The following is a 25,126-nucleotide window of genomic DNA, read 5'->3' on the forward strand; positions in this document are numbered from 1 at the left end:
GAAGAAAAATGTATCAAAACAATGCGCTCTTCTATTTTCATTTGAAGGGAACTGTTCCCTTTTCTTGATTTAAAACGTTTCGAAACCAATCATTAAACCAAAAACTAGCTATACGAAACCGTAACGTCTGAACATAATCTTATAAACCATTGGAAAAATGAAAAAATCTCGGCAAAAAGTGGGTGTCAACCGAAATAAGTTCAGTAAGAAACGCCACTTTCATACCCTTACACTGCGTAAGAAAAGTCAGTCCACTTTAATAGTTAACACAAAAACTTGGCAACACAAAATAACCATTCAGCCACTTTCCAGTAGCAAAATTTGGGCAAACTAGAGAGGCAAGTTAGTATCTTGGTAACCCCATATTTAGGAAAAATAACTTAGGGAAAAATACTGAAAACTGCTAGTTTAAGGGTTTAAATGGCAAAGGAGCGTCTCATTTATCTTTCGGCATCCCCTTAAAAATATGTTACAGGGAAGTCTCCCCCTGCCACTACGCTGCTGTCACTACCCTTAAAATCACAATTCAAATGCAATAAAAGCTACAACAAAAAACCATATATGTTACTGTATTCAGGGAAAAATAAGCAGGGGTTGGGTGTTAAGATTCTAGTAAAAATACATAAAATAGGGGGTGATTTTTTACCCCTTGGAAAATGGCTGAAAAGGTTTTCTTGAAAACAAGACGTTTGGGAATTCAGAGTATCGTTCTGATAAATTACCCAAATTTATATGGAAAAAGTCTACTAAAGTCCATCTGCTTTAAGTGTGCACTAATCTTTGTTTTACTTGCAAATTTTCAGCAAATACTTCATTTTCCTACCATATTAAATACCGTTGTAAAGATTATTCAGAGCACTTTAATTTCAGACAAAAATGAATAAAATAATTTTAGAAAATGAATATGAAATTAGATAATAAAAAACTGTTTATCCTTTCGTGATAAAAACTTCATTTTTGGTAAAGAGGTACTTTAAAGGCTTCCGATTTTTCCTTTAAAATTCTTGCACCGAAGGCTAGAGTCTCTAGAAAATAGATCGTTGGAGTCGGAAAACATTGTTTTTTCACTCCTTTGGGAAACTTTCTAAGACCTATAACTTTCTATGTATTAAATCTATGTTAAAAATTATTGTACATCTAAAATTCAGGAGGCTTTAAAGTAAACTATACCAAAAATGGAGTTTCTAGCATTACAGGGATAAAAAGTTTTAGAAAATTAAAGTACTCTGAATTATCTTTTCAACGGTATATGATTTGTTAGATCTGAAGAATTGATTTGAAAATGAAAAGAAAAACAAACATTAGTGCACTCTTAAAGCGAATGTCTACTAAAAGCAGGGGAAGCCCTGACTACAAAAACAAAACCATAATTGTTTATCGATGACAGATACAACCTTGTCTTTAATGAAATCCTCCAGCACCACAACGCGACATGTGATCATAACATTCATTAGAACTAGCAAAAACAGCTGTTTTGCATCTCCAGCAAACGTGCTTACGACAACTCAAACACTGGATATGCATGCATCCATCAAAACGCTCGATAGGTGCCGAGCAACCCGGACACAATCCTCGTTTTTGTTTATCTTCGGCTAACCATTCTCGTAAATTGTCGTCTTTCCGTCGGCTTTCAAAACGACAAGTCAAACCAGCGTGGTATTCTTTGTGGCAGTATGTGCAAATCTGGACCTGAATAATCAAAGAAAATGCATCCATATAGAATACGATGAGACAATATAATGATAGCACTGGTGTGAAAAGGAGAAATGACTACTTGCTTGCCGAACTAACAATACTAAAGTTAAAATTCTGTTAGGTATGATGGGGAAAGATCAAAGGATCATCCTTGACTTAAAAACATACTCTGTAACGCTTAAAGAAAGCTTCAACAACTTTAAACCTTTCAATCTTTTTTTCAGGAATTTAACAAAAGAGATTGTTTCACTGTCAGAATAATACGCAGAAGTCTGAAATACGGAAACAAACCTGACACATGAGACAATGAAATGCGTCCTCAGGATCAGCGAATTCACTAACTCGATACACGTTGATACAATCTGGAGTGATACAATATTTGTATTTCTTTGGGTTGTCTGCAACAAACCGTTCTATAGCAACAGGAACAATGTCTTTAGCATCAAGATAAGCTGTCATGTCATGAATACTGATCTTCTCGTCTGAAATGAACAATGTTTTTTTTTATATAAGCATACACAAATTCGAAAACAGGCTCGGAGATGCTTAGGTTGAGGGCTTGACAAGGCTGAAAAGTGGGGGAATTCTAAAAATCGTAGAATCCCAGCCAAAAACGGCCAAAATCAGAGAACGTAGGCTCAGGTGATGCTTAGCATGTACTTAAATTTTTGCCATATCTAAGTCTAGATATGTGCTTATAAGCGTAATGCTTATAAAAAACATGTATAATATGTATAACATTTACAAATGAGACACGAGATTGGTCATACAAAGGATACAAAACATTTCACAATTTAGAAAATGAGTGCTGAGAATTCAGCCTAGCCTAACCTTATTCACATACAGGAATTATCTTCACACTTATCAATTGACGGAGTCATGCAACCTAACGAATTTGTAATAAATATTTGAGAGAACTTATTTTATGGTTGCCCAGAATTAAAGGACTATTGCCTCGCAAAAATAACTTCTCGACAAAATTAATTTTTCATAAACATCCGAGTTTTTTTCGTCTAAAATAATCCACTTTTGGGCAAAAAAGGACAAATTTACCATGTTATTCGCCAAAAGTTTCTCGGCAACATTGCAATAAGTGTAAAGAATAAATACATTACACACTCACCACAATCCTCATGTGCACAGCTCAATGGTAAATCTTTATTCTTGATTGCATGTTGACACATACCAGAAAAACATTCAATACAATACGAATGAGAGCAAATCTCCAATTGGTGACTTTTTGTTTCCAATACGTCAAAACAAATTGGACACTGACCAGAATCGTCCACTTTCTGTCTGTCTACAGTTCTGCTTTGTATCTTGTCAGTTAGCTCTCTCACAGCTTCTTGGCATTTTATAATACTTTCTTTGGAGCCATGGAATTCGACTGCATGGCGAAGAAAATTGATATTGATATAGCTGATCTTTGATTCTCTGTAAAGTCGATCCAAGGAGATTCCGTATTTTTTAATCAGATGTTTGATAAATCCAATGGGTTTTTGATTGAAATTTTCAATCCATATTTCATCATTTGTATCGTGGGCTAGCTTCTCTTTTTCGACCTCTTCTTTCAACTGTTTTCGTTCTTTGGCCAAACCAAAGATGACGATGGCACGTTGACGTGGTTCGATTCTGATATCACACGTGTATCTGACAAAAATGAAATTAATTTTTTTCAATAAGTAATATTGTTAAACAACGACAACATTGCAAATATATATGCTGAGGTTGACCAATGGACAAGCAGTCGCATTCAACATTTTAAAACAAACTAACGTACACATTTTTTTATAGGTTACCAGGCTGCTAAGGCTCGAGCCCTGAAAATTCTCGTAAAGTAAAAGCTTTTTAGATAATCTAAGCATGGCAACAATAGCCCTTGTCCCAATAAGCATAAATATGGTATAATATCAGGGGTGGTCGAAGTAATTTTTTAGAAAATGAGCTAGAATACTAAGCAACCACAGCCCGAGAATTGGAGTTAATTATATTATAAAAAGAAAGTGTACCTTAATTTTAATCCTTGAATGAATTCACGTCCCAATGGTGTCATGAAGTAACGGAACTGGCGTTCGCTGCATTGGACTTGTTCACCTTTCGCAAGAGTATGGAGGAATCGGCTCGCATCTCTCAAATCTTCAATTTTCTTTGCTTCGATAACAATCTCAACAGTGTTATTTCTCTTGGAGTTGTTTTCTTTCATCTTCACATTTCTCATTCGTTTAAAGTAATCCTCAAGCTCCGTTTTGACGTAAAAATAGACTGTGACAGGCAGATGTATTGGTGTTGATTTCAGCTCTGGTGTAAACCGTACATTAGCTAAACCCATAGCTACATTACTATTCAAAACAGCATGACAATCGCGTGCATTTGTAAACCAGATTTTAGCCTCGTAGTCGACCTCCTGTTCAGCGGCTACAGGCTTCATTTCCACTCGAAAAGTCTTTGCATCATCCACAGATCTTCGGATAAGGTTGATCAGTTGGCGTTTCTTGATATCCATTTCAGCTTGATTTTCCACAGGTACCGGTGGTTGCCTTGGAATGATGCATTTAGTTACAACAATATGAGGAAATTGGTTTTCAATGCTCAATTTGAGCTCCTCTTGACTCGCATGTTGACTTATGCCTATCATTTTGACACTGAGAGGTTCTCGTGGGCTTCTTTTGAAAGTGTAATGTTTGCCAGCGATGTATTTGGAAGTTCCACGTATTTCATCAAACATTGTTTGATTCTGGAACTGAACGAATGCGAAATCGCCCTTTGCTGGTCGTCTGGTCCAAGTGGCTTTCAAGCCACACGATTGATTACCAGAGCCTGATTGAGAGATATTCTGGTTAAACGCAGCCTTGAAGTAAGCTTTGTCAAACTCTGGATCTAGATTTAACCTTTGTTTCCACATTCTCAAAGCATTAACAGCACTTTGAGGTTCAGCGAATATAATCTTGCCCCACCAATAGGACTTGAAGAATTTTCACAACATCGACAACTTTACCAAAGACTTTTAAAGCATCCTCAACGTGATTTCTTTCGACATCTTCTGCAAGTCCTCTGATTAGCAAACCAGAGAATTCGCCTGAATACAAGAGAGTTGAGCAAGCACCACCTTGACCAATCACGACGCAAGTTGTATTATGGTCAGAAAGAGGAATCTCCAGTGGTCGATTAGCCAGACATTTTCGTTCGAAATCAATAACTTTGGATAAAACAGAAACTGCTTCATACTTGAATTCAGGTGTGCAGAATAAAGACACTTTGCCATTGTTGGAGTCAAAATCAATGTAGATGTTTTGACTGATATCTGATTGCAATTTCTTTTCGATATGGCAATGTACCTTTCCAAAGCCAAGAGCTTTAGACATTTCTCTTCCGACAATCCATTGTTTACAGCATTGAACAGATTTAGTGTTAACTCTGTTGGCCAACCATTCTGGTATATCGATTGTATTGATCAAGTAGGTTCTACTGGTGGTTAGAATCTCTGTAAAGAGAATCCATTTCGGATATCGATTCAAGAAGGATAATGCAGCTGATGGATGCATGTAGAAACGTTCTGGCTCGTAACCAGTAATATAATAACCCCCTCTTGGATGACCTGAATAGTATGCCAGAGAAGCTGGAAAACATTGGGTTAGATACTTTGGTACAATCTCTTTGACTTCTTCAAGATCGTGAAAACGTTTGACAATGGCATGACCAAGGGGTTTCACATTTTTCACCATATCATTGATAAGATCTCTGGTGAAACGAAGGGATTTTGCATTCATACTGTTTGCTACGCACCAAGAGTTCTTTTGAGTCTCAGGAGCTTCAGACCATTCCTTATACACCTCTAAATATGTATACAGGTCACCATCAATGTCACAGAATCTTGTTTTCAAACGATCAGAAAGCTGTTTAACATCTTCAGTACCGACGCGAAAGAATACACTGCCACCGATGGAGCAAACAGCTGCGATCACCATTGCATCGTACCCATAACCTTCTTCAATGCAAAGTGAAACAAACTTGCCAAGTTTGGGCTCAATATCTAATTTGGCCATCATTTTGCCAAAATTTGTCAGGCGATTACCTTTGATAGCTCCAAGATCTTTCAACTCTTGTTTTGCTAGCATCAAAGCTTGCTCTGGCGGTGCTTGAACAAAATCGTATTTGAACGGATCTCCAATATCAAATTCATATAACTTTAACATTGCAAGACCAAGGTTTTCTCTAAGAATTTCTGGTAACATTTCATCTTGCATTTCACGGTATTCCTCCTCAGTATAAAGTCTGTAGCACTTTCCTGGTTGTGTTCTACCAGCTCGCCCCATACGTTGCTCAGCTGAGCTTTTATTAACAGGTCTAACTGTCAGGAGACTTGCGTTTTTCTCACGATCGTAATGCTTCTCTTTCACCATTCCACTATCGATAACATATTTGATGTTTGGGATTGTTATAGAAGTTTCAGCACTGTTTGTTGCAAATACAATTTTTCTTTTTCCTTTTCGGGTTGGCTTGAAAACAAGTTGTTGATCCTCGGGTTGTAAACGACCATGCAAAACCAAACACTGTACACCGGCTGCAATAAAAGAATTCTTGTCATATTGACCATTAAAGAACTAAACCGAAAATAAACTCCCATTTGGGTCATATCAAAGATTCTCATGCCAGACGGATCAAGGCTAAGTGGAAAAATCCAGGGAAAGGAGTGGCATCCTCCCATACCGGGTAAGGTAGCGAAAAGGGAGTCTTCGGGTCGCCCTCGACTGCAGTCGCAAACTTACTACCTACTTAAACATAAAAGTAAGTTGAGACAAAGTCTAAATTCTAAAAAAGTTTAACAAAACGATACTAGGAATTGAAAGTAACAGTTCCCTTGTTACTCCTTCAAGGAAGTGTCCTTTTCGACGCCAGAGCTCTCAAAATATTATAAAATAGCCCATTAGTTTTAAACTTGGCTACATTGTGTTTACCTGACATTATGGGATCAGCATTCATTAATTCTTGAGCACGTTCAGTTTCAGCTGGAGTTGTCAAGAACACCAAAACATCTCCATCTAAATCTTCATTCTTGTGAAGTTCTTTTGCTTTCGTGACAGATACTTGCAGATAATTCATACCGATTGTCACCTTCTCATATAGGGCTTCCACTGGGTATGTACGGCCTGATACATGAAGTCTCTTGGAAAAACCTGTTTAAACATAAAGGAAATGTAAATTTTATTTGTTGTGTGGAACTTTCTTTAGTGAAAAACCATATGAGCATGTTATTTGTTTATGTTGTTAAAAGGATGACCAACTTACCAAGAAAGTAGTCGCTGAAGATAGTTGGATCAATAGTTGCAGATGAAATGACCAATTTTAAATTTCCACGACGTTTGACAATTGCTTTTTTAATCATTGCCATGAGTAGATCAGTTGAGATACTTCTTTCATGCGCCTCATCCACAATGACATACTCATATTTGGACAAGTTGGGATCATTTAAACATTCGTTGAGTAGCATGTGATCAGTCATATAAACAATTCTGGTTCCTGGTCCACAATCAGCTCTTGCACCAACACAATAACCAACCAAGTCTCCTACGTCAGTTTCTAGCTCTTCAGAAACACGATTGGCTAAACTCATTGCAGCAACTTTTCTTGGCTGTGTACAAACAATAGTTGCATCTGGATGACTTTGTTGAAGATACTGCACAACTTGAGTGCTCTTGCCTGACCCTGTCTCAGCTGTTAAGATTGTGACAGGCCATTTATCCACTGTTTCTATTATCTCGTTTTTCTTTGCATATATTGGAAGGGAAGCTTCAAAACGTTTGCTCTCAAGTTTAAAGGATTGTTGAAGTTCAGTCAAATCTCCAGTTAACAGACAATCATCTAACACTTTATCCACGAATTTTTCATAAACATCATATTGAGACTGCAATTCTTTCAACAAGGCCTTCTCAGCTTCAATTTCTTGCATCAATTCATTGGCTTTATAAACAGGTACAGAAATTCCAAATGCTTCATCCTTGATGTCCTCAATTTTCTGTTTAACCTGAACAATTTCTTCATTTTTGTTTGTAAGTAGGTTCTTTGATGTGCTTTTCACTTTCATAAAATCAAAAGTACCAACATTGCTTGAGGATTTGACACTAAGTTTCTCAAAAGACTTGATAAAACCTAAAAGAAAATTAAAAGAAAGTTAACTTTTGCATTTTGAAAGACTCACTTTAATTGTAAATTGAAAAATAGTTGTGAACCACAATAGTTAAGATTTTCATTAATTTTGTAAAATTATCTCAAGCAACTAATTTTGGCGGCAAATGGGGCAATCACTTCTTTTTGCCTTAAAATAAGTGTTTTAGGTAAGAGCTAGGAGTTACAAGGCTTTTACAGACTAAAAAGTGCCATAAACCTTACATTTTATTTTTAGGTTAGAAGTTTTACATATATATAGTCTAGAAGTATAAAACCTTCAACTACTCAAAATGGAAACAATAAAGACAAAAACCCACAAAACAAAAAGACAATACAAATACAACAAAAATCTAGAATGAACATTCACAGAAAATCAATCCGAAAAAGAAGTTGTTCAAATATACAAGTATTATATATCAAAAGAAAGATAATTTCAAGACAAACGAAAAATTTGCTTACAAGAAGTCATGAAGTAGACCAAGCAGTGTTAATTAGACACCACCACAGATAAAAGATAGTAAAAAGATGTGTTTATTGAAAGTATAAAACGCGCGCAATAATATAAAATAAACTAAAACGTAAAAACCACGGAACCAGCCGAAGAAATATATTTATATATCTATTTTGTTAAGAATATATTGTAAGCATAAACTTTTGCAAAAGGCCTTTTAAGCTGGGTGTTCATTTAAAAAAAAATAAGTTCATCATTTTCGAAGAAGCACCTGATTTATTTTACAATTTTTCAAAAATACTTTACAGTAATTTTGTGGGACTTGATTTTGAGAGCACAAGAATCTGCAAGAATATTAAAATTAAACTGCAAGGATAAAATTTTGCAAATCAGGCTCTTTTTGAGCAAGTTTCTTTCATTTTCCTAGTACACGTTTTTTTTAAAACTTTGCTCTGAGCCCTGCTGAGCCTGGAGTTCTTTATTTTAACAGAGAATTTCAGCCTCAAAGTCTCTTATAGAGTTCCTTATTTACATAGCTGCTAAGTTTGGATAAACATCTCTTACTATTCCTTAAAACCTGTTCTCTTATTCTCAGCCTGAGCAGTTCCTTAACAATTCCTTATTTCTTGGACCATTTTCAGCCTCGAGTTCCTTATAAACGTGTTCCTTATATAAAAAAAAAACGTGTAGTGGTTTTGACAAAAAAAACATAAATCCAAATTTTATGCAAGGGTTTTACTTTCAGATTTTCGCAAACATTAAATTTTGAAATTTTCAAAAAAACTAGATCCTTATTTTAGGAGCGTTAACTTGGCTCTGAGCTTGGAGTTCCTTATGAGCCCCCCCTAGTGGTAGCTCTGATCACGATATGACACAATTCTATGTCTTCAATCATGATCACCCAAATCAGCAAAACAAATTGACAATCAATTACGCATCCTTCTGAAAAAGTCCAAATCGCGTATCACGGCTCAAAAATCTTTCAAATCACAATCACGTTTTGACCTCTCATCACACAATCCTGAAGAAAAAATTACCAAATCACATAAGGCGGCAATCACAAATATCTTCATTTCGCGTCCTTGTTGGGTCTAAAAAGGTCGGTCGGTTGGTCAGTCGGTCGTTTCCATTTTTCCATCCATTTTTGGAGTGCATTCTTGAACGAAACTGCCAGCCAGCCAGCAGCCAAAACAACCGCGTGTAATGGGTGGTTTAAAATTATGACATTTGAACACTGTGACCTCCGACCCCAAAATAGACCTTTTTTCAAAGAGGACGTCCTGTTGAATAATTATGTAGTCCAGCCATAAAAACAATGATAGAGCCATGCATAATTACTGTATCATGCATATTGTAATAAATATGCATGGTTTTATCATTGTTTTTCTGCTGGACTACATAATTATTCAACAGGGTGGCCTCTTTGAAAAAAGGTCTATGGCGCATGTAATGATAAACAAAGTCAAAATGCTGCGAATGCGCTAGAAGTCGCTCGCAAAAAATCGGCAATAATAAAATTTTTGAACGAAGAAAAGGTCATTGACAGAAAAAGTCAGACAAATTTACCGACTCATCGACTCAATTCTACTCAATTTTCGAAAGTTGGTCAGGTGACATGAAACGAAGATATTTGTGATTGCCGCCTAATCACGCTGTAAAAAAGTCCCTATCATATCATCACGAAAACCGCTTGGGGCCCTCTCTTACTGTTTCATAACTTGTTTCTTATTCTCAGCCTGAACAGTTCCTTATATGGCTTATAGCAATTCCTTATATTTCTGATTATTTTCAGTCTAAAATGTTTAAAAATAATCCATACTTACTCATTTTTGATTTTTCCTTGCAAAATTTCCAATTATCATGTATCACATTTTTCCAAAATGACTTCTCTTTCAATACAATCAATGTAGCTAATATGATAATAAACTAACTTAGTTTTCTTGTGATTTATGAGATGAAACAGTAAAGGTAACACATCATCAACTACACAGAATCAAATTTGTAGACGTTTTTTGCAATACTCCAGGCGCTGGGGAAACTTTCGTATGCAAATCATTGCGTACAGTTGAAACCTTTTGATTCGTGTTATGTATGGTCTAAAGTTTCTAAAAATTTTGGTCCCGTTCCCGAGGGCGGTGGCACCAACCCTGGAAACGCCCTTTTGGGCGTAAAGAATCGTTGCTTGGGTGGTTCCACCAAAAGTGGTCATATTATATACCAATCGACGCAAAATTTTATACTGATTTAAAAAAAGGTTAACGTTATGGGCAAAAAAATCAAGTTCTCAAAAGTTATTAACGTTTGAATGTGGAAGGGTAGTTTATAGCATTATCTACTCGTATTAGCCATTTAAACGTCATTAATGACTCAAAAGAGCAGATATTATAGATTAACACCTTTTTCTTAACACTTTTTTGTTTCTATTTATTTCACGACAATTGAATTATTTATTTGAATCATAATTGAACCATTGATCTTTTTATCTAAAATTTTCTTTTTCTTAATGAATGGAAATGTCTCTTTACGCTGAAGAGGAATTTGAATTTTGTGTAGTATTAACTAGTCTGTCCAGATATAATTGGCAGTGGAAACAAGAATGCCTGTAACTTTTGATAGTCAAATATAATTATGGAAATTTTTTTTGCTTGTTTCATAGAATCAAAAGCGCTATATTTGAATGTATTTTTGGTTGAAAAATTTGCGATTTTTAGCGGTTAAATTTGCGATTGCAAAAATTAAGCTTTTTTTCTACCTATGCTATAACGTTCATTTTTACACCAGTGGTAGTTCAACCTTAGGTTTAGAAGTTTGTTAAATTTCAAGGCGAACAAAAAAGTCCTTCAGAAGATATGGGACCCGAAATACCCCTTGGTAGCACTTTTCTGTGAAATATCAAATCTCCAACTTATTACTAATACGGGGGTAGTGACATGATAAAACAATTGTTCGATCATAACACATTTTACGATCTCTTTATTGACCTCATAGCCAAACTGTGTTTAGTGTTTTGGGAATTAGCAAAGTTCTTTAATACCTTAAAAATAGCAAAGGCAATATAAGTTCATGCTTATCTTTTCAATAAAAACAATTATACTGTGATTTCACTTAGTTTCGAAATAATCAATGATACCAATAATACCAATGCACCAACACTTTCCAACTTTTAATTGCACTGTTCAAAAAAGATAACATAACCCCCGTTTTTAGTAACAAGTTGGAGATACGATATTTCACAGAAAAGTGTTACCAAGGGGTATTTCGGGTCCCATATCTTCCGAAGGACTTTTCTGTTCGCCTTGAAATTTAAAAAAATTCTTAACCTAAGGCTGAACTACCACTGGTGTAAAAATGAACCTTATAGCATTAGTAGAAAAAAAGCTCAATTTTTACAATCGCAAATTTAACCGCTAAAAATCGCGAATTTTTCAACCAAAAATACATTCAAATATAGCGCTTTTGATTCTCTGAAACAAGCAAATAAAAATTCCATAATTATATTTGACTATCAAAAGTTACAGGCATTCTTGTTTCCACTGCCAATTATATCTGGACAGACTTTAGTTTTGCAAGAAAGATGGAAAGTTGAAGTTGAAGCATCCTCGAAAGAGTTTGAAACCTTCCAATCCAATGGTACACAAAGTAGCCATCAGTTTGCTCTTTGGAATACCTTTCTCAGCACCATCTACCCAGCTTTACGTGACCTTAAGCGATCCCATCGAGAAGGAAACTGGAAGAAGAACTTTCCGCCGTATAACGTGCAATACCATACTTGTGTTTGCATTCGACCGTTCAAATTACAAACGTTGTTTGCCTATCTATTTCGAAGACAGTCTAACTCATGCCACCAAAGTTCCACTAATTCATGAAGATTTCGTTCAGGGTGGTTTTGTTGCAAAACTATCAAACCTCAAAGCCAGTGCAGTACCCATGGATCAAGCGTTGGAATCACAATACAACAAACAAGCCAAAAGTTCATCCGGAATAATTGGTATAAAGAGACGAAATGAAGTATGTAAATGGGATCTGATAAAGCACTGGAAGAAGAACTTTCCGCCGTATAACGTGCAATACCACTTGTGTTTGCATTCGACCGCACAAATTACAAACGTTGTTTGCCTATTTATTTCGAAGACAGTCTAACTCATGCCACCAAAGTTCCACTAATTCATGAAGATTTCGTTCAGGGTGGTTTTGTTGCAAAACTATCAAACCGCAAAGCCAGTGCAGTACCCATGGATCAAGCGTTGGAATCACAATACAACAAACAAGCCAAAAGTTCATCCGGAATAATTGGTATAAAGAGACGAAATGAAGTATGTAAATGGGATCTGATAAAGCACGAAAAGTCCAACCACTCCAATTTGCTTCGAAAATTTTCCGGCGTTAATGAGGAAGATGAATATTCATTACATCACGAGTTCTCCACCAAGAAAAGTGAAACAGTCGTGGCAATCCTTTTGATCTCGAGTTGAAATCAATAAGAAACCTTGCAACCGGTGCTACTCTTGAAGCCGAGTTATCTTCATTTCTGTTGACATGTGTCAAAAAGGTATCAATTATTCTTTAAATCGTTTTACCTCGCCTCATTTCATATAAAATACTCTTATAGAATATTTTAAATACCCTAGTACCCTTCGTCTATCATAATACCTTCAGGTACGACATTATTTATTTTTTATTAAAGGGCGAGGAGGCAGCATACTGCAAATTTGTCAAAGAACGTTTACAGAAAAAAGTTGTGAAGCTATTTGACAAAATTCCAAAGACCACATAATAAACGTGAAACAACACCTCCCTGTTGACATGGATCGATTTTGGTCATCTTCCGAGAATAAGATGCGGTTCCAACAAGCTTTTATCAAGTGGGTGCAAGAAAATTATATAAACGACACACCTGTTTATTTAGGTGGAGCCGGCGAAGAAAACGTCACCGCTTACATAAAAGTATCTCCGTCAACTCGTCACTTGATATCGAGTCCTTAAAGTGCAATCATGAAGAAGCTGATGACCGAATGATGTTTCACATTCACCAGAGGATGATAACAACAGACAACAAAGAATGAGTATGTCTAGCTTGAATTTTGCAAACTATAATTTGTTTTTTTTTCGTATTGAATTTGTTGCTATTCTCCGTCAAAACTTAAGTCTTCTAATCTAAATGAAACGTTTATTAAACATTTTATTCATTGATTTCAGGTTGCGAGAGCAAAGCAAAGTTGGCACTAAGACGTCTGCATTAAACATGGCTTCAACGGGAAACTTCTCTGGTTTAATTGCCTTCGGTCAGTCTGAGATTATTAATCAACGTGTGCTCGAAGACGCGGAGGATTTTCTGATTCGGTGTGTCTCCAAAGATGTTAACTTCAAGACGTTCGATAGCCTTCGAAATTTTGTTTACTACAAAAAGGCTACTGAGATAAACCTTGAAAGGCTGCCCTCAACATCTTCCAGTATCTACTGTCACATCAAATTGACGTTCCTGCAAGCATTTATCAGGTTGCATGCTCCTTTTTTGGCAGAGATGGATATCGACCCGTTAAACTTTTGGTACAAGATGGAGGAGGAAGATGTTGATTGTGAGGATATTATTCCTCAAATAGTCACTGATATTTTACCAAAAGACTTTCCTATGCCATGTAAATGTGTTAAGTGTGCAAAGGAAACAGTCTGCTCCTGCCGAAAACATCAATTGTCGTGTTGCAAATACTGTAACTGTAAGTCTGACTCTTGCAAAAATCCTTATGTCAGGTGATTTTACTTTTGAAAACTAGTCAACCAATATTATTCTTTATTTAAAAATTACCTTGTTTATTTATTGACTTAACTGAGTACTTTGAGTATTTCAAAACATTTTTACAAAATATTTCAAAGGCTAAGATAAGAACTTCGTAATGTAATTCTTTAATAACTGCAAAATTTTGAAATTTTCAATTCCACGAATGAGGATATCTAAAAAGCCAATAAAAGCTTTAACTTGAACTGAAATTGACCTAATAAAAAGAATTCTATGATATGCCTACACGTAATTAGACATAAGTAAGTATATAGTTCGAACAAAGTTGTATATAGAAAAAAATTTGTAAACACTTATTTAATTATTATTTTAATAAAATATTTTTTCACAACATGTTTGCCTGACACGTTTACCTTTGATATTTCAAATGCTTATAACTTTTGAACACTTGATCTTTTTGCCCATAAGGTTAACCTTTTTTTAAATTAGTATAAAATTTCGCGTCGATTGGTATATAATATGACCACTTTTGGCGGAACCACCCAAGCAACGATTTTTACGCCCAAAAGGGCGTTTCCAGGGTTGGTGCCACCGCCCTCGGGAACGGGACCAACATTTTTAGAAACTTTAGACCATACATAACACGAATCAAAAGGTTCCAACTGTACGCAGTGATTTGCATACGAAAGTTTCCCCAGCGCCTAGAGTACAATGTTCGGCCAGTTTTTCCAGGTTTTCAGGGCTGAATAAAAAAAAAGAACATCGTTTACACTCTATACGGATTTTCAGCAGTCCGCTTGATTGACAATTCGGTATCACTTATCTAGGAAATTCTTGGAAATAGGCAAAGCATACGCCATTTCGGAGTTCACGACGCCATTTTGTAAGCGGAGCATATCTAATGGCGGGGGTGCAGTCGGCCTCAACTAGAGAATCATTTCGGAAAGCCGTAAGCTACGATCTCGGACTTTTATCGAGTTGTACCCGACTGAGACTGAGCAAAACAAGCCCCCTAGGGTGATTCCTCCAGCACTCCCTCGTCGTGTCTACACAAAAAGTAAACAAACCTTTAAAAATTCGATTGAAACTCATCCTCAAACAGTCAAAATATAATTTTCCACTTAGAACTAAATCTATCATGGATGTTACTACACAAAACCTAAATATTTCTCTTTTTTAGCTTATCAAAAGTCCTCCATTCTTCATCGCCTGATTGTTCACATCTAAAAAAACAATGCTGTGACTGGGGTCTTTCTATATAATCATATCAAAGAAAACAGGATCGAATCAAACAAAAGGAGTCTCCTAAAGAATTGTTCTGATTCCCTTTTTTCTAGGTATTTTCCATTGGAAATTTCCATGCATCAAAGCAAAGATAAATAATATCAGAACATTTTTGCTAATTATACATCAGTATGTTATTGTTTTGTTACTGTAGATGGACAGAGTTTTATTAACATGAATTGCTAAATACTGCTTTTAGCTCATTAAAAAATATAAAAAATAAGATCTATTTTATTAGGAGAACAATGGTGTAAAAAATTTGATGATATATTTGAAATTAATTTGAAATTCAACTAAAAGGAAGAATAAGTTTGAGTAATGCTATTCAGAAGTAAATTATTGTAAGAAAAAACCACAATTATTTGTTTTATAAAGTCTTAACGCAGCTGTTGTGAGAGCAAATTTATCCGTACATAATCCATAATTTTTCATCGTTGACTGTCTATAAAATATGTTTTTTTCAACGGATAGCCCATTCACGAAATCTTGATGATTATACACAACACAGTCTAAGATTTAGTTTATATTCAAAAATTGGCCAAGCTTTGTAACAGCATCGTATCATGTCCCATCGGTTGATCTTTGATGAACAGGTTCACAAAATCAGGAGTATTCCAACAAAAACGTGTCCTACAAAATTTGTCTGTATTGCCACTTGTAGCATAATTCTATCAAAAGAATAGTACCGTAAACGGCCATAACTTGCAACACGGACTTAACTTGCAACAGCATTCAAATTTCCTTTGAGAGTAATTTGTCTGCCATTAAAAACACTTCCTCTTTTGTTACGACCCTGCCGGTGCACCCGACAGTCGGGTGCTTTTGTCGGGTGTTCGAAGTTAGAAATTTCAACACCCGACAGTCGGGTGCACTTTGTCGGGTGCTACATCTTGGGCGCTTTTAACAACACCCGACATGTAACGGGCGGGTAGCGATTTCCCGAGGGCGAAAAAACGGGTTCTTTTTGCTACCGCCCGACGCCCCGCCTGTAGTTGGGTGCGCGGCATTTTTGACGAAATACTCTAATTACTCATGCGCATGCAAGTGGAGACCGACCTTTCTCGTCAGACCAATTCTTTGGTGGGTCAAACAATGTGAGTTCCGGTTCTCGGGCTTTGATGTTCTTGGGAGAAGTTAACGGATTAACGCTTTTTTCTTTTTTCTCTTTTTATTTATGGGTGATAAACGACGGTAAAAAACGACGAAACGACGAAGACAAATAGAGATGTTTCATCAATGAGTCATTATCAACGCAAACTTCACTAAGGTAGGCTTTCAAAGTGCCCAGTAGAAAACTATTCTGCTCTGGGGTATTAAAGTTATCTAGGTAGGTTTTCCCACTTTTACCTACCTGAAAATCGTGTGTCTTTAAATTTTTAAGTAACGTTCAATTTGTCTGAGCTGAGTGAGTAACTTTGTCAACTGGACGCTATATATTGCCTGGGTTTTCGTTTTGTAACGACACACTATATGCCGAATTTTTTGTTCAATCTATTTAGTGTACCACCACCATTCTTGTACAAGTAACCATTGCGTACATACAAAATGTTTGGATGGCTGGGGACAACGTGCGTGTTGCTCAAAAGAAGAAACTGGAACAACCTTTTTTTATTGATTAACAATAATTTAGACCATGTTCAAACCAGTTCAGACGTTACAGTTTCATGTCATATCGTTCCGGTATAGTTAGTTTCCGTTACGGATTGAGAGTGTTCATATTGGTTTCGAAACGTTTCGGAGCAAGAAAACGGAGCAGTTCCGTTCCGATGAAAACAGTTGAACAAAACCGTTTTGATCTGTTTTGCTTGGTATGTAACGTTTTCAAATTTTGGCGTTCACACGTTCTCACAGAACCGTTTCTTTTCGGAACAATACGGAACCGTAACGTCTGAACATGGTCTTACAAACAATCTTTGAAATACATACAATTAAAAATATGTAAAATTATAAATTATAAGGCCATTTGATCATCAATAGATCCAACAATGCATTTCCTCTGTTTTCTTCCTGAAGGAGATAGAAAGTAGAAAGATTAACTAATAGACTACCGCCCTCTATTTTAAATCTCTTGTCTATCCACAGCTTTAGTATCCATCATGTTTGAGATTATAAAAGCCCGATAAAATATTCTTAGAAGTATCCTTAGATTAACCAATTTGAAAAAAGTCATTCCTCTCTCCACGCACTTACGTACGTCGTTAGTAAACTTACAACTAGCTTTTAATGCGGAATCACGTATCTACAAAGACCATTTAGAACGCCATAGAAATTACGTCATCATGAAACTAAATATCAGATGAGATCGAGCCATTTATATTATGATATTAAAGGTAATATACGTCTTACCTGGATAAACCAGAACACGTCAGCGTGTTTTGTAATCAGAATGTAAGACTAAAACGAAAGAGAGAAAAAGCGAGTGGAATGTCATGCCTCAAACCTAAACACGGAGAAATAGATTGACCATCGAGTGCAGCCTCGAACTTAAGAATATCGAAACATTGATATGATCAATGTACAGAATCGAAACAAAGACACGACAAATCTTTTACGATAACGGCTAATTACAGTTCACCACACTAAAATGTAAATATCTAATTGATTACCTGTTTCGCTATATTTGATTCATTCTCTGTTTGTGACTCTAAATAAAAAGAATGATGATAGATATTTAGTTGACATGAGAGGTTGGCTCCCGAGGGTAAAGGGTTAATGTCAGGTAAATGGCGTTTCTATCGATCAGTAACGTAAAAAAACCTAGGATACACGGGACGAGAGGTTGCGCCCAAACTCGTCCCCAGAGTCACATGCATTCGCACTATTTAACTTTACTGATGGACGCGATACAATTGCTTCATGGATGAGAGAGCTCCATCAGAATCATAAATCGTCTGCTAAAGTCAAAACCCCAGATAGTTCTGATCACTGATCCGATTTACACCAGCAGTGACGAAAAAATAGCGCCTATAAGGGCCGATCAGATACATATAATTTGACTGACGCCCACCACGGCATCCGAAGATGGCGGTAAACAGTATCGGGCGTTAAAGCCGCCAAATGTAAATAAGGCGGTGTCGGGTGTTGATCGTCGGGTGTTCTCACTAAGTTAAGAATTTAAGCACCCGACTGTCGGGTGCACTAATTTTCGGGTGTTTTCGCAAATTTAGAAATTTCAGCACCCGACAAAACACCCGACAGCACCCGACTGTCGGGTGCACCGGCAGGGTCGTCTTTTGTTACTATACAAACCAGATAACATCAACCATCAGCAAGGCCAAATAGATAACAACTTGTTTTCTCTCTACCATGTTTGCTAATTCTGCTAATTCTGCTAAATTTATTCATTCTGTCATTTGTTATTCATTTATTCATTTCATTTGTTACCAGGCTACTTTTCTAAATTTTTATTCTAGTGTCCGGGTTATTTCCCGATTTTTACCGCGTTCGAAAGCGGGGAAAACGGAATCGAAAAACAAGTTTATGTACTTTCGGTTTTGAAAGACAACGTGAAAATGGGTTAGATGACGTTTTTAGTTTTGAGTTCCTGTTTCGGATCTAAGCAAAGTAAGAATTTTTCCAGTTTTGATCTCAGGGATTTTAGGTAAGTATTTTCAATGCCAATGTATTTAGTCTAATAATTTGTTTACCGTAAGTTGGTCTAATGACATTAGTAATGTTGAATGTCGACATCCCTCATCTCATCTCTAATTTCTGCTATACACTCTTTTAAGATTGGAAAATAAAAGACCAGGGGATGTCAAACGAAAAATTCGATTGTCGAATCGATCGAAGTCAATCGAAGTCGATCGAAGTGATCGGTCGAATCAATCGAAGTCGATCGAAGTGATTGTCGATCGAAGTAATTGTCGATCGAAGTCGATCGAAGATTTACATTCTTTTTCCTCTTTATGACCAGAGGGTGTCAATCGAACAACTTCGAACAAAAATCGCAATCGAACCAATCGAACGCAATCGAATGCGATCGAATAATTGCGATTCGATTGTCGAACGTAATTGAATCTCAATCGAACGGCCGATTCCTGGGTAATATTCGATTGCGTTCGAGTAAGGTTAGATTGGTTCGATTGATTGTTGTCTATGTTCGATTGGTTCGATTGATTGTCAATTAAATTGGATTAATCTTCGATATCGTTCGACTACGATTATGTACGATGAGTTTGATTGTGATTAAATTAAATTGGATCACTCTGTTAGAGCTTCTTAGCATGGGCGGCCGAGCGCTTAAGTACCATACTAAAGCGAATAAAATCTAATACAATTGAATCAATCGAACGTAATCGAATACAATCGAACGTAATCGAAGCAATCGAACAGCAAATCCTGGGTAATATTCGATTGCCATTCGATTGCGTTCGACAATCGAATTGCAATTATTCGATTGCGTTCAATTGCGTTCGATTGATTCGGCGTTCGATTCGTTAGATTGACACCGTCTGGTTATGATCGACTTTGATTGACTTCGATCGATTCGACAATCAAATTTAACTTGTAACTTGTAACTTGCATGTGGCAAATAATTTCACCCACATTGTGTCTTTGTGCCTTAAGGTTGGTCTCCACTTGCGCGCGCTGCGATAGCTCTTCTTTGAGCAAAGCTTCCACGCTATTGATCAAAAGAAATATGAAGCAATTCCATTGGCGTGATCTGACGTAACGATCACTCGCTTGAAAAGCAAGCGCACGCTGCATTTTTCTCAAAGCAAAAATGATTGAAGCCAAAGTTGAGATAGCAGTGCGCGCTAGTGGAGACCAACCTTTAGGAGGCCCCCCCCCAGCAGCATCCCTAATCACGCCATCACGCAAAAAAATTTTCTCCATCACGCATCACGAAAATCGCTAAAATTTGTCATCACACAAAAAATAGCGAAAAATAGCCCAATAGCTTTTCACCATCAGAGATTTTTGTGCATATGTTCCACCAATGGCACAACATGATCAACAGCCATACGTGTATGGCAAGGTTGAACGGATCATGAAGAAATATGGAATCAAATCAACATTTGCTGTATTGACATACAAGGAAGATAAAAAATCATCGTACATCGTCATATTTCGACATCGTGATGAGACATCACAAAGGAAATATGATACTGTACCGATATCATCTGTGTTGTTAAAATTATCTTCTGAAAAAGCATCTCGTAACGTAGAGGAAAGGAAAATTTGGGAACTTCCAAAGAAATATGTTGCACCGAAGAGAGCTGGTCCAGGCGGTGGAATGACTGTGAAAATGCTACAGGATTTTCTTGATGAAAACAACGTAAAATACAGGAAAAGTGCACGAAAAAGAGAATTGATAGAACTTGTTAAAAATCTTTAGAAAAAATAACTTTTAATTATATTTTCTTATTCACAAAACTGAATCTTGGATTACAAAGTAACAGTTGATTGATGAAAAGTTCTTTCACAATCACAATGTTTCCAAAAAATATTTTTCAATATTGATTTCCTTTGATTTCACTCATTTTATTCATTCACTTATTTGTAATTTCGATCTTTGTTAGATTGTTTTTATTAATATTTACTTTTCATGAAAGTGTGGAAGTGTGGAGATGAATGTAGGAAAATAGGTGCGGAAAAATTTCATTTTAAATTTTTTCTTAAATCCATCAGCCCTAAGCATCCTAAGAAAAGAGGTTTGCAGTCAATAATTGCGGTCATATTCTTGGATTTTACACCAGTGTTTGTTAGTTAAAAATGCTTAAAAATCCCAGGAAAAACAGGGAAAAAGAAAGAATTTTGCGGAATAACCGCAAAAGTTAGTTCTGCAAATAACGCCAATCTCATACCCTCGCACCGTGAAGTGCTTAGTTTTTGTGGGTTTGATTCTCTCTGATCGAAAGTGATCGTTTAATATCGATGCAGTCGATCGCTCGAAGTCATTCGTAGTCGATCAAAGTCAATCGAAGTCGATCGAAGTCAATCGTAGTCGATCAAAGTCAATCGAAGTCGATCGTAGTCAATCGTAGTCAAGCGAAGTCAATCGAAATCGATCGAAGTCAATCGTAGTCGAGCGAAGTCAATCGAAATCGATCGAAGATTTACATTTTTTTAAAGGTTTGACCGACTTTGATCGATTCGACAATCACTTCGATTGACTTCGATTGATTCGACCAATCACTTCAATCGACTTCAATTGATTCGACCAATCACTTCGATCGACTTCAATCAACTTCGATTGACTTCAATTGCTTCGATCGCTTCGATCGCTTCAATTGACATCCCCTGATAAGAAGATCAGAATCACTGATGGAAACTAAATGTTTTGGTTAGTGGCCAGGGAGGCCATTCCAAAATTGTCTGTAACAGGGGGCGAATGACATGGATTTTCCAAGGGAAAAAGTTTTCAACAAAATTCAAAATTTCCAAGACGAGAGAGGAAAATGTACCGTCAGTATAGACTTAAACTCGTATATCAAGATTACGGGATTTTGAGTACAGGCAGATTTTACTTCTGTTTTGAGTGGTTTCATTTTCGATTTCAAGCCAACATCTTAGCAACAGGGCTTTGTGCAAAAAACTAAACATAGAAAATTTTCCAAATCCCCTATTTCGATTAAAGCAATGAAAAATGAAACTTTTCTTTGTTTCACTTTTTTGCACCTATTCTTCAAAATTAAAATATTTAAGATTTTAAGTTCTTCTTTTGTTCAATGATTTTTTACGGCACTTTGTTGACAATCTAACTCTCGCATCAAATTCCCGCTTTCTTCAGTAAATTGAAGATGAGTAAAAACCTAAGCCACGGATCACAAATTGAAACAAATATATGAAGGGTGTGATTTTACAGCTGCCTGTCGTGCGAGGCACTGTTATGTTCTGACTTGATTTGATTGGCAAGTACTAGCTGGATTAAAATGAATGAAAACAGTAGTCAGCCATTAGGCTTTCATGGTGCTATTGCTGTAAGTAAAAAAGCCACCGGTATAAAAGTATCTAACTTGAACATAACATATGGCGACGAAAATTTAAAAAGGCTCCACTGCCACAACAGTATCAATAGTTTATGGTGAAACAAGACCAAAACTACACAAACTGACTTTATAAACACTCATCATAAACCTCATAGTTCATTCCGACATGGCTGGTCTGAACATTCCTGCAGTTCAACTGTTCGACCCAATGGGAAATCAGAACACCGTTGCATCAAGATGGGAGAAATGGGAGAAATCCTTCACCTTCTTCGTAGCAGCTGCTGCAGTCAACGACGACAATCGAAAAAATCACTTCTTCTCCACCTAATGGGCACCGCATCACAGAAAATATTTGAAACTCTACCGAATCAAGGTGACACTTTTGATCAGGCTATAGCAGCCCTTGACTCTCATTTCTCTGTAAAGAAAAACGTACCATATGAGAGATCAGTATTTCACAATGCAAAACAAGAGCCCCAAGAGAGTATTGAACAATATATTACTAGACTGAGAAAACTTACCACTCACTGTGAATAGGGGAATCTACAGACAATCAAATCCGAAACCAGGTAATTGCATCCTGCAGATCCTCGAAACACCGAACCAAGTTTCTTCAAGAGAAAGACCTCACACTTCAGAAAGTTATTGGGCAATCAATCGAGTTAGCCTCACACCAGTCAAAACAAATCGAAACGACAATGCATCAAGATGGTACCGCCAGCGCAAATTACGTCTGTCCTAAGAAAAACGCTCCTCGATTCAACAAAAGTCAACAACCACCTCAAAAAAATCAACAACAACGTCAGCAGCAAGACAACAAAAATTAACAAGTCAAATGTGGTCGTTGTGGATACAAGAACCATAAATCGTCGGAATGCAGGAGATCGAAAAACGTCAAATGTAGCACATGTGGAAAGATTGGACATTTCGAAAAGATGTGTCGAACCAAGAGAAAAATCAACCAAGCCAGACGAGGAAGATTCCAACTCAGATGACGATTATGTGTTTCATATCGATAATCCACCAAAACTGAAACCACCACTATTTCCAATCAACATCGATGGACACACAGTAAATATCCTAATCGACTCAGGAGCCTCAGTCAACATCCTAGATGAACCCACCTTCAAGGCAATGCGTTCCGAGTCGCATCTTGATCAGACGAACATTCGTATCTTCACATTTCAAGCCAGCAACCCACTCAACACAGTTGGAAAGTTTACTGCAAACGCATCAACACCCAGTCAGAACTCATCAGTCAAAGCAATGTTCGTAGTTGTCAAAGGTCGTGGTGGATCACTTCTAAGCGGCCAAACCGCAGAGCAACTTGACCTTCTCCGGGTTGGACCACCTCCACACATGCAACCGCCATCAGAAGTAGTAAATAAAGTAGACAAACCTGTCACTCCCACTACAAACATTCTTGATAAGCATTCAGATATCTTTAAAGGATTTGGATGTATGACCAACGTTCAGGTCAAGCTCCATATGAACCAAGATATGACACCAGTGCAGCAACCAATCCGGCGAGTCCCATGGCATACACGTCAACGAGTTGATGAAGAGATCCAACGTCTATTAGACTCTGACATTATCGAGGAAGTACCTACCAATGAACCTACATCCTGGCTCAATCCCTATGTTGTTGTCCCGAAGAAAGATCCATCTCAAATCAGATTATGTCTAGACATGCGGCAAGCAAACAAAGCCATAATCCGTGAAAGACACGTCATACCCAAATTCGAAGAAATACTTCCCGAACTTCACGATGCAAAGGTCTTCTCCAAAATTGACCTCGGAGAAGGATACCATCTCTCAGGTTGCACAAGAGTAGTCGTCACGTCACTGCATTTGCAATTCACAAAGGAGTCTATCACTACAAGAGACTTTTTTTTGGTATAAGCAGCGCCTTCGAAACTTTTCAAAAACATGTACGCTCATACCCAAATCACAGTCGATGCAAGTCCAGTCGGTATTGGAGCAATCTTATCGCAAACCCAACCAGATGGTGAATCCAAAGTTGTCGCTTATGGATCTCGCTCTTTAACACCAGTGGAAAGCCGCTATAGCCAAACCGAGAGAAAAGCACTTGCCTGTGCATGGTCACTTCAACACTTCCACTACTACATTGCGGATCGGGACGTTGAAATCGTAACAGATCACAAACCTCTAACCTCAATGTTGTCAAACAAGTCATCTTCACCACCACGCATTCAAAGATGGCTCCTACGTATGCAAGCCTACCGGTATACAATCACCTACCAACTTGGCTGCAACAACGCTGCAGACACCCTATCTCGAAATCCTCTGTCACCAACCGAAGAAGATCGTCCAGAGTATGTCAACATGGTTGTCGACCACGAAACAACAAAGTCAACCACGCAATACCCAAAGGCGCCTTGATGAAATCGCCAAAGCAACCAAGGACGACCCTATTCTTGCTCAAGTTATCAAAAGCATCCAAACCAACAGTTGGACCAAAAATCTGAAACCCTTTCATCAACTGCGCCACAATCTATCACTCCATCAGGACATCCTACTGAAGGATCACACCATTGTCATACCATCATCCATAAGGAACGACATCCTTCAACTTGCTCACAAACAACATCTTGGTATCGTTAAAACCAAAAGCCTACTCCAACCGACATTGAGAAGTTCATTTCGTCCTGCCACGCATGCCAAATCATTGCACCACCCAAGAAATCCTCAACTCCCATTCAAACAACCAAAATGCCAAAACAACCATGGGAAACCATTGGTATCGACATCAAAGGTCCATTACCATCTGGTGAAAACCTTCTTGTCCTTCTCGATTACCATTCAAGATACCCAGTAGTTCTCAACCTAAATCGATCAGCC

The 25,126-nt window shown here is 37.2% G+C and overlaps 2 protein-coding genes across 2 annotated transcripts; both read right to left on the bottom strand.

Moving 5' to 3' along the window:
• Positions 1-1,204: 1,204 nt before the first annotated feature.
• LOC136802737 (uncharacterized) lies at positions 1,205-4,597 on the bottom strand. Its single transcript, XM_067059487.1, has 4 exons — positions 3,705-4,597; positions 2,819-3,345; positions 1,987-2,177; positions 1,205-1,689 (listed from the first exon to the last, which is right to left on the bottom strand). The coding sequence occupies exons 1-4, from the start codon at positions 4,595-4,597 to the stop codon at positions 1,402-1,404; spliced, it is 1,899 nt and encodes a 632-aa protein (XP_066915588.1). The 3' UTR covers positions 1,205-1,401.
• A 28-nt stretch (positions 4,598-4,625) lies between these two features.
• Positions 4,626-10,331, bottom strand: LOC136802736 (uncharacterized). The gene is made up of 4 exons (XM_067059486.1): positions 10,135-10,331; positions 6,982-7,842; positions 6,651-6,869; positions 4,626-6,256 (listed from the first exon to the last, which is right to left on the bottom strand). The coding sequence occupies exons 1-4, from the start codon at positions 10,136-10,138 to the stop codon at positions 4,626-4,628; spliced, it is 2,715 nt and encodes a 904-aa protein (XP_066915587.1). The 5' UTR covers positions 10,139-10,331.
• Between the last annotated feature and the right edge of the window lie 14,795 nt (positions 10,332-25,126).

The sequence above is a fragment of the Clytia hemisphaerica genome, unplaced genomic scaffold, assembly GCF_902728285.1.
Source record: "Clytia hemisphaerica strain Z4C2 unplaced genomic scaffold, Clytia hemisphaerica genome assembly, whole genome shotgun sequence".
NCBI lineage: Eukaryota > Metazoa > Cnidaria > Hydrozoa > Leptothecata > Clytiidae > Clytia > Clytia hemisphaerica.